The 13374-nt window shown below is 42.4% G+C and overlaps 1 gene segment (V, D, J or C); it reads left to right on the top strand.

Moving 5' to 3' along the window:
• Positions 1-13374, top strand: part of LOC148646937 (Ig kappa chain V region K29-213-like) — a 619354-nt gene that overhangs the window by 175114 nt on the left and 430866 nt on the right. Inside the window, 1 exon segment of the V gene segment in view lies at positions 9469-9783. Coding sequence covers positions 9469-9783 — 315 coding nt within the window.

Here is a 13374-nt window from a genome sequence, read left to right as displayed (position 1 = left end):
ATCTGTATTCTTCACACCTGAAACACTGTTTTCTCTGAAAGCGTTTTCTTCCCAGTTTAGCTAATCTTTTCCTGCCTACGCATGCTTAAACAGCTCCCTAGGTAAATTATCATACTTGACTGAGAAAGCTTTAGAGAACTTAACATTTTTATTATCAACAAATTGTAAATATGACGTTTACATTGGCGTTATTAATTTTTCACTTGAGTGTATGGAGGAGTGTCAGCTGTCAATGAGACAGACAAGACAACCCCCCCTCTCCTCCCCTCTTAGGCTGGGCAAAAGTGGCTCTGTTGGGCCCCTGAGCAAGGCCCTGAACCCTAACTGCTCCAGGGGTGCTGTACAATGGCAGACCCTGTGCTCTGACCCCAAGCTTCTCTCCTTGTCTGTGTCTCCATGGAGAAAAGCTGGGGCATGCGAAAAGACAAATTCCTAATGCAAGAAATTGTATAGGGCTATTAAAGAATTATCAAATGATTTTTTTTCCATTTTTAAAAAAGAAATAAAAAATTATATATAATGATGTGTTCCCACTTAACTTAGACACTGTATGACTTTAAAAGCTATAAAAGCAAGTTTCGATAGTTAATAACCACTTCTTATGCGTGAAAAACGGGTGATTTTTCTTCCTCGTCATCAGATCTTTTTTGGAAAAATGTTTTTTATGTGTTGTAAAAAACTGACTTGCTTTCACAAAATATATTTACAAATCCTTTCGCCTGGCAATCTACCTGAATGCCCAACTATCTGAGAAGCCCTCCGTGACTACGCTCGTTATCAGAGTAAACAAAAGGATACTTTTAGAATTTGATTAATAGTAATATGTTTAAATGTAATATATATAATATAATAAATAATATATTGTAGTATTTTCAGGTTTGGCGAGGATGGGCACAGTGATTCAGACACTACTTCTCGTGTCTAATCTTTAGTTTAGCAGAATTTGCACGATAAGCACATTGTTTAATGGGGATGACATTACCCAGGTCTATTATCACTGTACAACACTTGAGTTGGAGTGTCTGTTAATAAAACAGAGCGTCTTGCAATACATTTACTGCAATACATTTACTTTGGTGGGTAGCCACGTCAGCCTGCGTAGTCTGCAAAGGAACAAGTAATAGGTTTATTCCATGCTGAAAAAAGAAGAGAGAAAACATAACGTTTCAGCTGTGAATCCTTCTTCAGGTGTGAGGGTCTTCAGCTCAAAATGAAACACTTGGAGTTTGTAATGTAGGGCGCTCTGAATGAGTTAAACTTTGATGCAGGAAAAATGTATTTCCCAGAAGCTATACGGATTCTCTCCGATGCAGTGCATATAAAAATATATCTCTGATGCTGTTCCTAAATTAATACCGTTTATGACCATCAGACACTTTATGCTCATTTTCTTTTTTCAATGGATTGAACAGGGAGAGGCATTTCATGATGTACTTTTCAATGATGAAACAACAGTGGCTCTGGAACAGTTTTCAACCATGTCGTTTTATAAAAAGGGGAAATATGTGAAGCAAAACCCAAAACTTCCACTGAAGGTTCACGTCTGGGGGAGTATATCTAGAAGACGTCTGGGACTACTTCTTATTTTCGAAGGCATAATGGATCGTGAATTCTTTGAGGAAGTCATGGTCAAACAGCATGCCGCCCCATATATCAGGGAGCACTTTGGATCAAGGCACCTTTTCTGCACCGTTTCAGGACAACGATCCAAAACACACAGCAGCAAATGCGAAGCTTATAGCAGAGGGAGTGAACTGGGTAAAAACTCCAGCTGAATCCCCAGATTTAAATCCAATAGAGATGGTATGGCATTCCCTGAAAGACTATATTCGGAAAACGGCTAAACCTAGCACAAAGCAAGAACTGATCAATGCAATTTACAAGTTCTGGGAGGAAGAATTGACAGAACAAAATTGTAACAATTTTATTAACAGGCTGTTTCTAAATCTGATTCAGATTTTGAATCAATAAAAGCATTTTATTAAAAACACATTTGCCATTTTAATCAAGATGGGGTTAATGGGGGCTCTCTATTATATTATAGCACATTCACCTTGCGCTGTGGCTAAAGAGTGCCTGGCTAGGGAACGCGCCGAGGGGCAGGACGGGTGTAGTAGTGGGCAGGGCGGGACTAGGAGAGCAGTTGACCCATTGCAAAACGGTCGGCCAGTTTGGTGAGATCGCCCAGATTATACTTGTACCCCTGTTATACTTGTACCCAATTGCCACCCTATCCTGTGTAGTTACCCGAATAGACCCCTGTGTGTTGCTCTCTCTTACTCTCACTCTCACTCTGTCTCTCAATTCAATTCAAGGTGCTTTATTAGCGTGACGGATGGGTACAATCATCTTAACTTAGACATTGCATGATTTTAAAAGCTATAAAAGCAGCTTTCGATAATTAATAACCACTTTTTATGCATTAAAAATGGGTGATTTTTCTTCCTCAGCATCAGATCTTTCTTGGAAAAATGTCTTTTATGTGTTGCAAAAAACTGACTTGCTTTAACAAAATATAGTTACAAATCCTTTCGCCTGGCAATCTACCTGAATGCCCAACTATCTGAGAAGCCCTCCATGAAACCATGTTTGCTGATATTATTACTGACAATAAATATTATCGACACTATATTGTCATTACAAACATGTACAGCGTACTCGTTACTGAAGCTAAAAGTTTAGCCTTTGTCACTAATGTAACCACTAAATAAAGACATAAATATAGAAATCCCTATGTTACAAACTGTATGTGGCTGGTATTGGTATTTTAAAGAAGAAATACACACCAGTATTCCACTTTCACCCTAAACATTTTAAGCATAAAAGTCTTACATGTGGTTGTTTCGGAAATGTTTTTACGTGCTCCTTCTGACCACATTAAGTTTATATTAAGTTTAAGTTCCTGCGGGCACTTTTCCTGTCCGATGGGGGAAGGGGGACTTTCTTTCATTAGAAGGTTAGCCTATTCTACTCTGAGAATGTAGAGGGGGAGGAAAAGTGCCTGCAGTCATTTAATTAGTATTAAAATCCACACTGATTATCTTGTGACGATATGGACATAAGAATACTTGTGCGTGGTAAAAAAAAAATGGCATAAAAACGACAAAGTGAAGACTATGAAAACATTTACAATATACTTTATACACAAAGCAAGTGTTCTCACAACTCTAGGAGGTTTCATGAAAATGCTACAGGCATGCCAAAATCCTTTTATGAACTTCAATCTAACTACCCTGGTTTGCACTGTGAGATTATGAATCAAAAAAGGCATTTAATTAAGCATGTGCTTGCGGTTTTAATCAAAATGGGGTTAGACCATTAGACATGCAATACACTTCGTCGTGATCATCTTAGAATCTTTGTGTAAGCTTTAATTTTTCTTAACTTTTTAATTATACACTTTAAACAGTTTAATTTTGTAAACGCAACACACATTCCGTACAGATAGAGTACAGTCACATTATCCTGTCTTCCCGTGGTGTAAATCGAATTAGCAGGTGATTGAGATAAGAATGCATTGCCCACTGAGTGGAATGTTCTCATTTACAAGTGTAAAAAGAGGTGATACGTGTCTCCTCTATAGCTCTTCAGTTTACAGAGAAATGCTGCCAGACCCTCACAACATTGTCCAATAATGCTGTAGCGCATTCGCCTGGCGCTGATGCCGAAGAGTGCCTGGCTGGGCTATGCGGCGAGTGGCAGGAGGGGAGTAGTAGTGTTCAAGGTGGGGACGAGGAAAGCCGCTGACTAGTGCAGGTGACCCACTGCAAAATGGGCGTACAGTGTGATGAGATCGCCCGCATTCTTGTAAATAGTTCTGTGGTTTCGCACCCCTGTTATACTTGTATCCAGTTTCCATCCTATCCCTGTGTAGCTACCCGAATAGATCCCAGTTTGTTGCTCTCTCTCATCTCACTCTGGCGCTTGCTCATTTCAACACTTGAGTCGGAGTGTCAATAAAACAGAGCGCCTTGCAATACATTTACTGCAATACATTTACTTTGATGGGTAGCCGCGTCAGCCTGCATAGTCTGCAAAGGGACAAGTAATAGGTTTATTCCATGCTGTAAAGAGAAGAGAGAAAATGCAACGTTTCGGCTGTGAGTCCTTCTTCAGGTGTGAGGGTCTTCAGCTCAAAATGAAACACTTGGAGTTTGTAATGTAGGGCGCTCTGAATGAGTTAAACTTTGATGCAGGAAAACTATGAGTCCTAAATTGTTTGGAGCAGTGAGGCGGCACAGGTATGCCAAGCTCCTTCCTGTATACAAATCCTGTCACAGACAGAAAAGGCCTGAGCTGGAAGAACAGGTGCAATCTGTCAGGGTTTGGCTATTTACTTTAATGTGTGTTGCCTTCAAAGCTCAATGAATTAGTGCTCTAAAGCAGTACTATTAACAGTTTGTCCCTAAATCACTTAAAAGCTTGAACATTCTTACACTTTACTAAGTTTTCTGTATGTGGCCTTCAAGCAAGTATTTGACGTGGAATCCTCTTTTTTTTTTAAAGTAGATTTACTAATTTTAAACTCACTTAAGATATGAGCACCACCTTGTGGCCATTGTTGTGCCCTGGAAGCCAGCAGGGTCTCTGGACTCTCAGGGTTCTGTGAGATCTGGAGGCTCTTTTTTTTCTCTGGATTTCTTTAGAACTCATTAGCACCTGTGCTAATGACACACCTGTTTAAATATCAAATAAGTAGTTTTACAAAGGAATGTGTTTTAAACCTCTATCTCTTACAGATCACACACTGAAGCAACTCTCTACTCGAACATTTATTATTCCTGACTGGGATACTGAACCCACAATGCCTGGGATACTGCCTGGGATACTGAACCCACAAAACTGTAGCTGACTATGCCACCTAGCAATTCAAGGTGCCTCATACTCACACCTTATCCCCACACAGGCTGTCAGATCTCCCAGAGTCAACAGTGTAGCACAGACAGCACAGGATTCAATACAGGTATTTATTCTTCAAACTCCCTCTCAATTACTCAAGAGTGAGCACAGCTCACTACTCTGTACAGCAATTAAGGCTCTGAATAAAGTCAACAAGACACTGGTGAGTAAATCAGCTCTCAGGAACAGGCTGAAGCATGAGTGCATCACAAGGATGAAGGTGATGTCCACTGTTCTGGATGATTGTGTCCACTGGTGATTCTTAGTTAAGACGTTTAGTCTGAACAGCAGATGTTGATGTGTTGGACACGGACAGATTTATTTTTCAGTTGGTCATCCTCTTGGAGAGCTACAGTATCAGAGACCAGGTTGTTTTTTTTTTTTTCAGCACAGGGGTATTCAAATAATTGTTAAGTCACCAGAGAAGTGCATTTAAAACTCTTCAGGAAATATATTTCACACTGTAATATAGATACAAAATTTCAAGTTTATGTTGCATTTGTACTATGTATTACTGATTTCCTAATTAACCCAACAGTGTTCAGTTCACCCGTAGCAGCTCAGTGGCTGTTATCAACCTCAGTCCTCTGTGGTTCCTGTTGATGAAAAAGAGCAGCTCCTGTGGGAGATTTTTGTGCAGATGTGTGTCACTGTGTTACGAGATGCTACTCTGCTGACAGTAATAATCTCCTGCATCTTCAGCCTGGACTCCGGTGATTGACAGTGTAAAGGCTGTTCCAGACCCACTGCCAGTCAATCGATTCAGAACCCCAGAATACCGGTTTGTTGTGTAATAAACCAGGAGCTGTGGAGCCTGATCAGGTTTCTGCAGGTACCAGTGCAAGAAGTCGATACTGCCAATAGTAAGAGAGCTGCTGGTTGTACAGCTGATAGAGACAGTTTCTCTTGGGTGAACAGTCTGAGCTGGAGACTGAGTCAGAACAATCTGCCCACTGGACTCTGGAGGTGAAATAGAAACAATAATGAATTAATTCTTTCTCTACACAGTTGTGTACTGAATTGCCTGAAAAAGCACATTTCATAAATTTCTACTTATTTCATTTTTTAAATTGACCAATTATGATTAAGATATATGTTAGTATTAAGATAGTAGAACTAAAGTCAAACAATGTTAGATTGATTTTTTGTTTCAATGCTTCATTGATCACATTGCCGCAGTGTCTCCAGCAGTAGAATCAATGGCATCTGTCTCGATCGTAAGCCTCTCCTCTTTAGGGCGCTCCAGCTCTGTCTTGTTTCTGTTCATTGCACCTGCCTCCTGTTCCAGACACTACTACCATTCTGGGCTCAGCTTTGGAGGATGGATGCCCGGAAGCCCACCAACCAGAGAGTCCAGGAGTGGCCCGATGACATAGGCTTCTTCCAGCCCCGATCCTAGTCTCTTTCCCCGTGTTTGTTGCACTCCCTTCCAGATTCTATCGTCTGCATTGGGTCCTGAAAAACGCTTCATGACAACATCATTGTCCTGTGTGTGTCAGTGACCCTGACAGGGCTGAACAGTGACTCATCCACACTGTGAGTCTCAACTAAACACAACAGCGTGCAAAACTATCTCAGTTAACGTCACATGCTGTTAGAATAGAACAAGATCCCAAACTGAACTTCATCAGAAACAATGGATTACCTTTTCAGGAAAACATGAGTTAAATTTGGGCATGGTGGTTGTTATCTGTAGTGACTCCTGGAATACTCCTGTAATAAAGATGCAAAAACGTTGTTTAACTTTAACATTCAGAATGATGCTGGACCAGATTCCAGTAGACATGTCTTCATATCAGACCTCAGTGCAAAAAATCTGTTTACAGCTCTTCTTGGCTAAATATCCTTCCCTATCAAAGAAGACCATTTGCATGGAAGAGACACTTTGCATTGGCAGCACATGCTTCAGTGCTCTGGGAGTGTTTATCACTTCATGACTGAGAGCTGCCCTTCATGGCAACAGAACCCACAGGAGCAATGACCTTCATCACCATATTCATCTTTGTTCTCTTTCTCTGCGTTTAAGGTAAGAATGATATACAGCAGAAAGATGTTGTGGAAGATGTATGTAAACAAGTATTGTACTACATATTTGAACAATATTCTAGTATAACTTTCAGTGTTTCTTGTTCTGTCTTATTCCTTTCAGAGTCCAGTGGACAGGTTACTGTGACTCAGACTCCCTCAGTGAGATCAATTCTCCAAGGACAGACAGTCACTGTGAGCTGTAAAACCAGCAGTCCAGTTTGCAGTAGCTCATCAGGTGAACGCATGACCTGGTACCATCAGAAATCTGAAGGAGCTCCAAGACTTCTGATTTATCTTGTAAATAAACTAAACTCTGGGACCCCAAGTCATTTCAGTGGGAGTGGATCTGGGACTGACTTCACTCTGACAATCACTGGAGTCCAGGCTGAAGATGCAGGAGATTATTACTGCCAGAGTTACCACGGTGGTGGTCTGTTCACACATTGTTACACAGCCGTACAAAAATCTCCCTCAGCAGGACTGCACAGCGACTGCACTGCTGCAGCTGGGACCTTGTGCAGGTGCTGAGAGTGAAGAAAATGAAACAGGACTCAGCCTGTGGAGGAGCTCAGCTGCACACAGACACACTGAATTTCTTGAATGACATATCTGTAGTAATATGGAGTTCAATAATTAGACACAGTGGCTCCAGCTATATTCATACCCCAGATAAAACAGGAACAAACAACATCATATGAAAGCTTCCTTAAAACTATTCTAAAAATGCAATACTATAACACTAATAGCACTAAACAAAATAAAAGCCATGTTTTTGATTAATAATTGATTGATTCCCATAAAACACAAGGGTCACTTCTGTTCATACCTCACGTTCAAGTTTGTTGTCGTATGTACCCGAGTACAATGAAATGCATACTTGCCTGTTTCCTCACATAACAGATGACAGCACATATTGTTGGAGACAGGAGCATAATGACATGTGTGCCAACAGCATAATGGTAAGAAGTATAAAATAAAGCATGCGATTAATACACAATACAATAGCATTTGTATAAATCAGAAGTATAACAGCTGTAATGTTCACTAGCATTCAGCCAGCAGTAGAGTGCAAAAGCCCAGCAGAGGCAGTGCTGTGAGTTCAGTGCAGCGACAGTGGGGTGTGAGTGGAGATTGGAGGGTTAAAGGATGGAGTTTAGGAGTCTAATGGCTGTGGCAAATACTTATTTTAATACTGTAAATACTTCCATTTTAAAATAAAATTCAACAAAATTAAATCAACAATAACATTCCACTGTGTAATTACAATAAACATGTCCAAGAATATATAGAGAAACATCTAGAAGCCTTTAACAGGTTACTGTTTCCCTGGGGTATAAAAAGGAGGCAACATACAGAAAACACTCAGCTGCAGATGGCATTATCACAGTGAAGAGCAGAGAGCTCCTTCAGCACTACAGGGAGAAGGTAGTTAACCCCACAGGGTGAGGGAGTGGCTGTAAAAAATATCTACTTGTGACAGATAGCCTAAATGCATGTGGCCCCAGCAAATTAAAACTTGCAACTGTAGAATAATTATAGTGCAAGGATTTTTTATTAAAGCAAAACTTTCCTCTGGAGGCTCTTCAAAACCCAACACCAACCTCCACCTTGAATTCCCTGTATATACTGTAACAAAACCTCTTCATCAGACCGGTGTGTGAAAGTGTGAACTCAACCCTCCAGCAAGTGGAAAGAACAGCCCCTCAGTGTAGCTCCCTCTGCTGGTGACTGGAGGCTACAAGTTCCTGCTCTCTTCTACAGGGAGCTGCTGTCCCCTGGAGGCTGAGAGCAGGCTGTGTGAGAAAGTTGAGATCGTGAGGAGAGCAGGGTTGTAATGATAATGCTCTCCCCACAGTCCCCAGAAGAGGGAGATGTTGTACAGAGTGAGATGATGTGATCTCTCCCTGGCCTTCACCTACTGTGGTCTCATGTTGGTCAATGTCTCTTTTAAATTCAGTCAGGGATCAGACAGAAAGCCCCTCTCTCTCATCTTTCAAAAAAAATGTGACTAATGAATGATGCAGAACAGAGGAAAACTATCCGTCCATTTTCAAGTCTTACCTCTGCTCACTGCTCAGATCACAATGGCAGCTCTGGCACAGGATTTATATACAGGAGAATAAAGTGCTTTGCATACCAGAGCCACACTGTTTTAATTAACAACTACAGCAGCTGCTCTTCTCCATTTTCTACAGACACAGAAAGACACTTTGCATTGGCAGCACATGCTTCAGTGCTCTGGGAGTGTTTATAGCCCTGTGAGTTTAACACTTCATGACTGAGAGCTGCCCTTCATGGTGACAGAACCCTCAGTAGCAATGACTTTCATCACCATCTTCATCTGGACTCTCCTCATCTTTGTTCAGGGTATAATTTAATACTTGGCTAGTTGTTGTCTTAAACATATTTGAATTTGTGATGGAAGATGTGGCAATTAGCATATTATATACAAGCTTTACAGAAATCTAAAAATAGCTCAAATAAATTAAAGCATTCTAGTTCTTGAATTCCTGCATTTCCTGTGTTTTGTCTTGTTTTCAGAATCCAGTGGACAGGTTACTGTGACTCAGACACCAGAAGTAAAATCTGTTCTCTCTGGACAGACAGTCACTGTGAGCTGTAAGACCAGTCCTGCAGTGTATGGTAACAATGAGTTAGCCTGGTACCAACAGAAAGCTGGAGAAGCTCCTAAACTCCTGATCTATGATGCATCTTCCCGTTATACTGGGATCCCAGAGCGTTTCAGTGGCAGTGGATCTGGGACTGACTTCACTCTGACCATCACAGGAGTCCAGGCTGAAGATGCAGCAGATTATTACTGTCAGGGTTACCACTACATCAGCAGTAAAAATCTGTTCACACAGTGTTACACAGCTGTACAAAAACCTCCCTCAGCAGGGCTGCATAGCGACTGCACTGCTGCAGCTGAGATCTACAGTACTGCAGGTGCACTTACATATTTATTTCAGTACTACAAGAGACCTTTTCACAAAGTTACAGTATTCAAAGAACTGTGATTACATTATTTATCTTTTGAATCATTTTGACTGTGAGGCAGGGGAGAGAGATATTGATCACATGTGCCATCTCTGATATCCAAGGGGATTTATTTTCCTGCACCTGAGAAGTGTCGTGTTTGAAATAATAAAGATACAAAAAAAAACATAGATACAGGAAGAGAAAGAAAAACATAAGTAAAACATATATCCAAAATACAATATGATGCTTCATTACTTGAATTAATAGCAAAGGGTGCAAAAGGCAGGATACACTCCATTGCAGGGCAGACAAACACACCCACTCACAGTGGGGTCAATTTCCTCAGTAGCCAGTAATTCTACCAGCATGTCTTTGGACTGTGGGGGGAGACCAGTGCACCTGGACGAAGCCCACCAAACACAGGGAGAACAAGCAAACTCCACACAGTTAGCACCCAGGGAATTGAATCCAGGGCCCCAGCGCTGCCAGGCAGAAATGCCAGAACTCAAGAAATCATTCCTACAAACTGTATTTTTAATCACACTGCTCACAGAATGACACGTGAGCTTAATACCAGACTGTAGTGCTGTAGTGTAGTACTGTAGTGGAAAAAAACGTTTTGAAAAAACCTATTTTGTTTATTTCTTTAAAGTCTTTATTCTCCTCTGTTTACAGTTGAATACTTCAAAGATACATTGTAAGTGTAAGATTATATCTCCTGGTACTAATGAAACACCACTGGTCTGTTTTAAAGATAGTTGGATTTGGATAGTTTTTATTTCTTAAAGTTTAGAAGAAACTAAAGAAATTCTCCTTCAGTTTTATCAGCTCAGGAACACTGTGATGTCTGGGTCTGGCTGCTAGTATAATGTACCAGTTGTCTCTCCTGTCTTCACGGGGGCGCTGTGGAGTTGACTAGTTCTGGTTGCTGTGGAAATGCAGTCTGACAGGAAGCCGGCTTCACCTGTGGATCACCACGTCCTCCCCATCTCCTGGTGAAGCAGGCTGTTCAAGGTCTGACTGAGCTCTGTTCAGGGCTCCAGTATAGAGCTTCATTTTTGAGCCACTGCCTTGTTCCTGACTGTGTCTGTGTTTCTCCTTGGACTATTGACCCGATTTGTCTCAACTCTGGCTTTGCATTTTCCTTGAGTTTCACTTAACTGTGTACCTGGGTTGCTTCTCTAGTCCTAAACCATCAGATGTTTCCTTGTTCCTTTGATGTGTCTCTCCAGCTCAGAGCTGCAGTTGTTTCCTGAATTCAGTTCTGGACTGTGCTTTACCTGTTTGCTGCTTCTGCCTGCTGCTCACCAGCTGCCCTGTTCCAGCTCTAGGGTTCATCTTACCACTACAGGCCACTTGTCACGATTGTAATTCCTCCCCCTTAAGGGCGCTCCGGCCCTATTACATTTTTGTTTATCTTGTGCACCTGCTCCCTGTTCCAGCCCTTCCCTACAAAAGCCAGAGACTCACTCTGTTCCTGGCTCTGCATTGGAACACGTAGCCTAGAGGCCCACCTACCACCAAGTTGCCCTACGTCCGCGGCTTGAGGGTATAGGCCTCCTATCGGCGTCCTGAACCAGCCGACTCCGGGACTTGGAGCGCCTGGTCCCGTTAATCGTTTTTATTTCCTGTACTTGCACCGGATCCTGTTACGGCTTTTTTGTTTTCGTCTCCTCCTGGATTTCACGGCTTTTGGACATTTGGTCTTCGCCCTGGTTTTCTTCCTACGGACTTCCTCGGATTTGTTTGTTTGGACCACGCCCCCCGAGCACCAGTGCACACTCATCACGCCCCCACCTTCATCTACCAGCCCAGATCCTTGTCTCCTCCCTGTGTTTGTTTCACTCACTTCCGGATTCTGCCGTCTGCATTGGGTCCTGAAAAATGCTTAGTAACACCACTGTTACAGTTCCACCTTAAACAGCCTCATTACACCCATAAGTCTTGTTTCTCTTTGCCCGGTTTCCATGTCATAGTTATGGGACCCTCATACAAGTCAGATTTAACCCCCCCACTGCTCCTGCGCAAGAGAGAGGCCCTGCAGAGCGTCCACTACCACAGCTCGACTGAACTCTTCCTGGTCTTCAAGGAGCAGTTCTGGGAGAAGGAAGGGATCCGCTGGGGCAAGTCTGTCACGGATCGCCCTTGGCGCTTTATCTACTATGTGAGGAAATGTTCGACAGCGGGGTCGGGCTGATCTGCTGTCTCACAGCTGGTCAGACAAATCCCTGTTCTTCCTGGGGAGGAGCGACAAGGCCTCCCAGGAGCTGGCGCTGAGCGACCCGGCCGCCATCCATTGCGAGGGCATCTGCGCTCTGTATGAAGGCGGGCTGGTAAAGAAGTGGAGCCTGGATGAGTCCAGCCTGGGTGTCATTGTGTTCTTCATGCCCTTCCAGCTGACGGTTTATCCCCAGGACATGCTCGTGGCTTTTCAGAGACTCTGCTTCACGGAGGAACATACTGCCCTGCCCATGTGTTACAGTATGTCCCATTGTGTGTTCCATGTGTGTTTTATTGCTATGTTCCACACTTCCTGACCTAGATTGCTCTCCCTCCTCCATTGGTCCATCATTACACCATTGTTTCCGTATGACGTCATCAACAATCAGCTTCTCGGCCAATCAGAGTGCAGCTTATTTAGTATATAACTTGGAGGTTTTCTGAATGAATGGCCCTTTTGTTTGACTTAGGTCCCACTTGGCTCAGCTTTGGTTTCGTTTCCCCTCGTGTGTTTGTCTGTTTTCGTATAGCTTCAGCTTTTGTTGGTTTGTATTCGTCTCTTCGTACTTTCGTTTGTTTGGGTGTTATTCTTGTATTTAGCCATTACCTTGTCCAGACATATTGTATCAACCTCTGTGTTCTTTTATACCCTGTTATTTGTGTCTACTCTCGTTTGTATTCGTAGTTCACTTGTGTATTTGTGTGAACTTTTGTGCATAGGGTTAGTTTGGGTTGTCGGGTACATTCCACACACGTAGTTGATTTTTGTATTAGTCACATTAGTTTAATATGGGTTGTTTTGGGTAATCAGTGAAGGTTAGCTAGGGTGTTTGAAGATGCCAAAGACCGAGTGTTTCGGGTTTTCTTTTGTAGTTAGGTCAGCTTTCCTTCACTTTCTTAGCCAACTCCATTTTGTTTGTTATTTTCTTTCCTTTGGCACCGCTCTAGTTCCCTCTCCCTGTGTGTTATTGTGTCCTATTATGTACAGTACCAGTCACTTATTCACCTTAAAATAAATCACTTTTGCACCAACACTTGTTGTCACGCTTCCTAAGTCCCTTACCAGAACCCACCTGCATCCAAAAACTGTCCTAAATGTTACACCCTTTTACCCCTAGACACCTGGGGTTGTAACACCATGTGTGGAATGAGACGTGCAGGAAGTCCGCCGTGAGGGTGGTCCGGCACGTGAATGACAAAGCAGTTGTGTAACGATAGCTGGGTTGTGATGAAAGGATCCAATGCAGA

This window comes from Lepisosteus platostomus, chromosome 16 (assembly GCF_059453375.1).
Source record: "Lepisosteus platostomus isolate fLepPlt1 chromosome 16, fLepPlt1.hap1, whole genome shotgun sequence".
Taxonomy (NCBI): domain Eukaryota; kingdom Metazoa; phylum Chordata; class Actinopteri; order Semionotiformes; family Lepisosteidae; genus Lepisosteus; species Lepisosteus platostomus.
The sequence above is the reverse complement of the archived record's forward strand: the minus strand, read 5'-3'. Positions and strand labels throughout refer to the sequence as shown.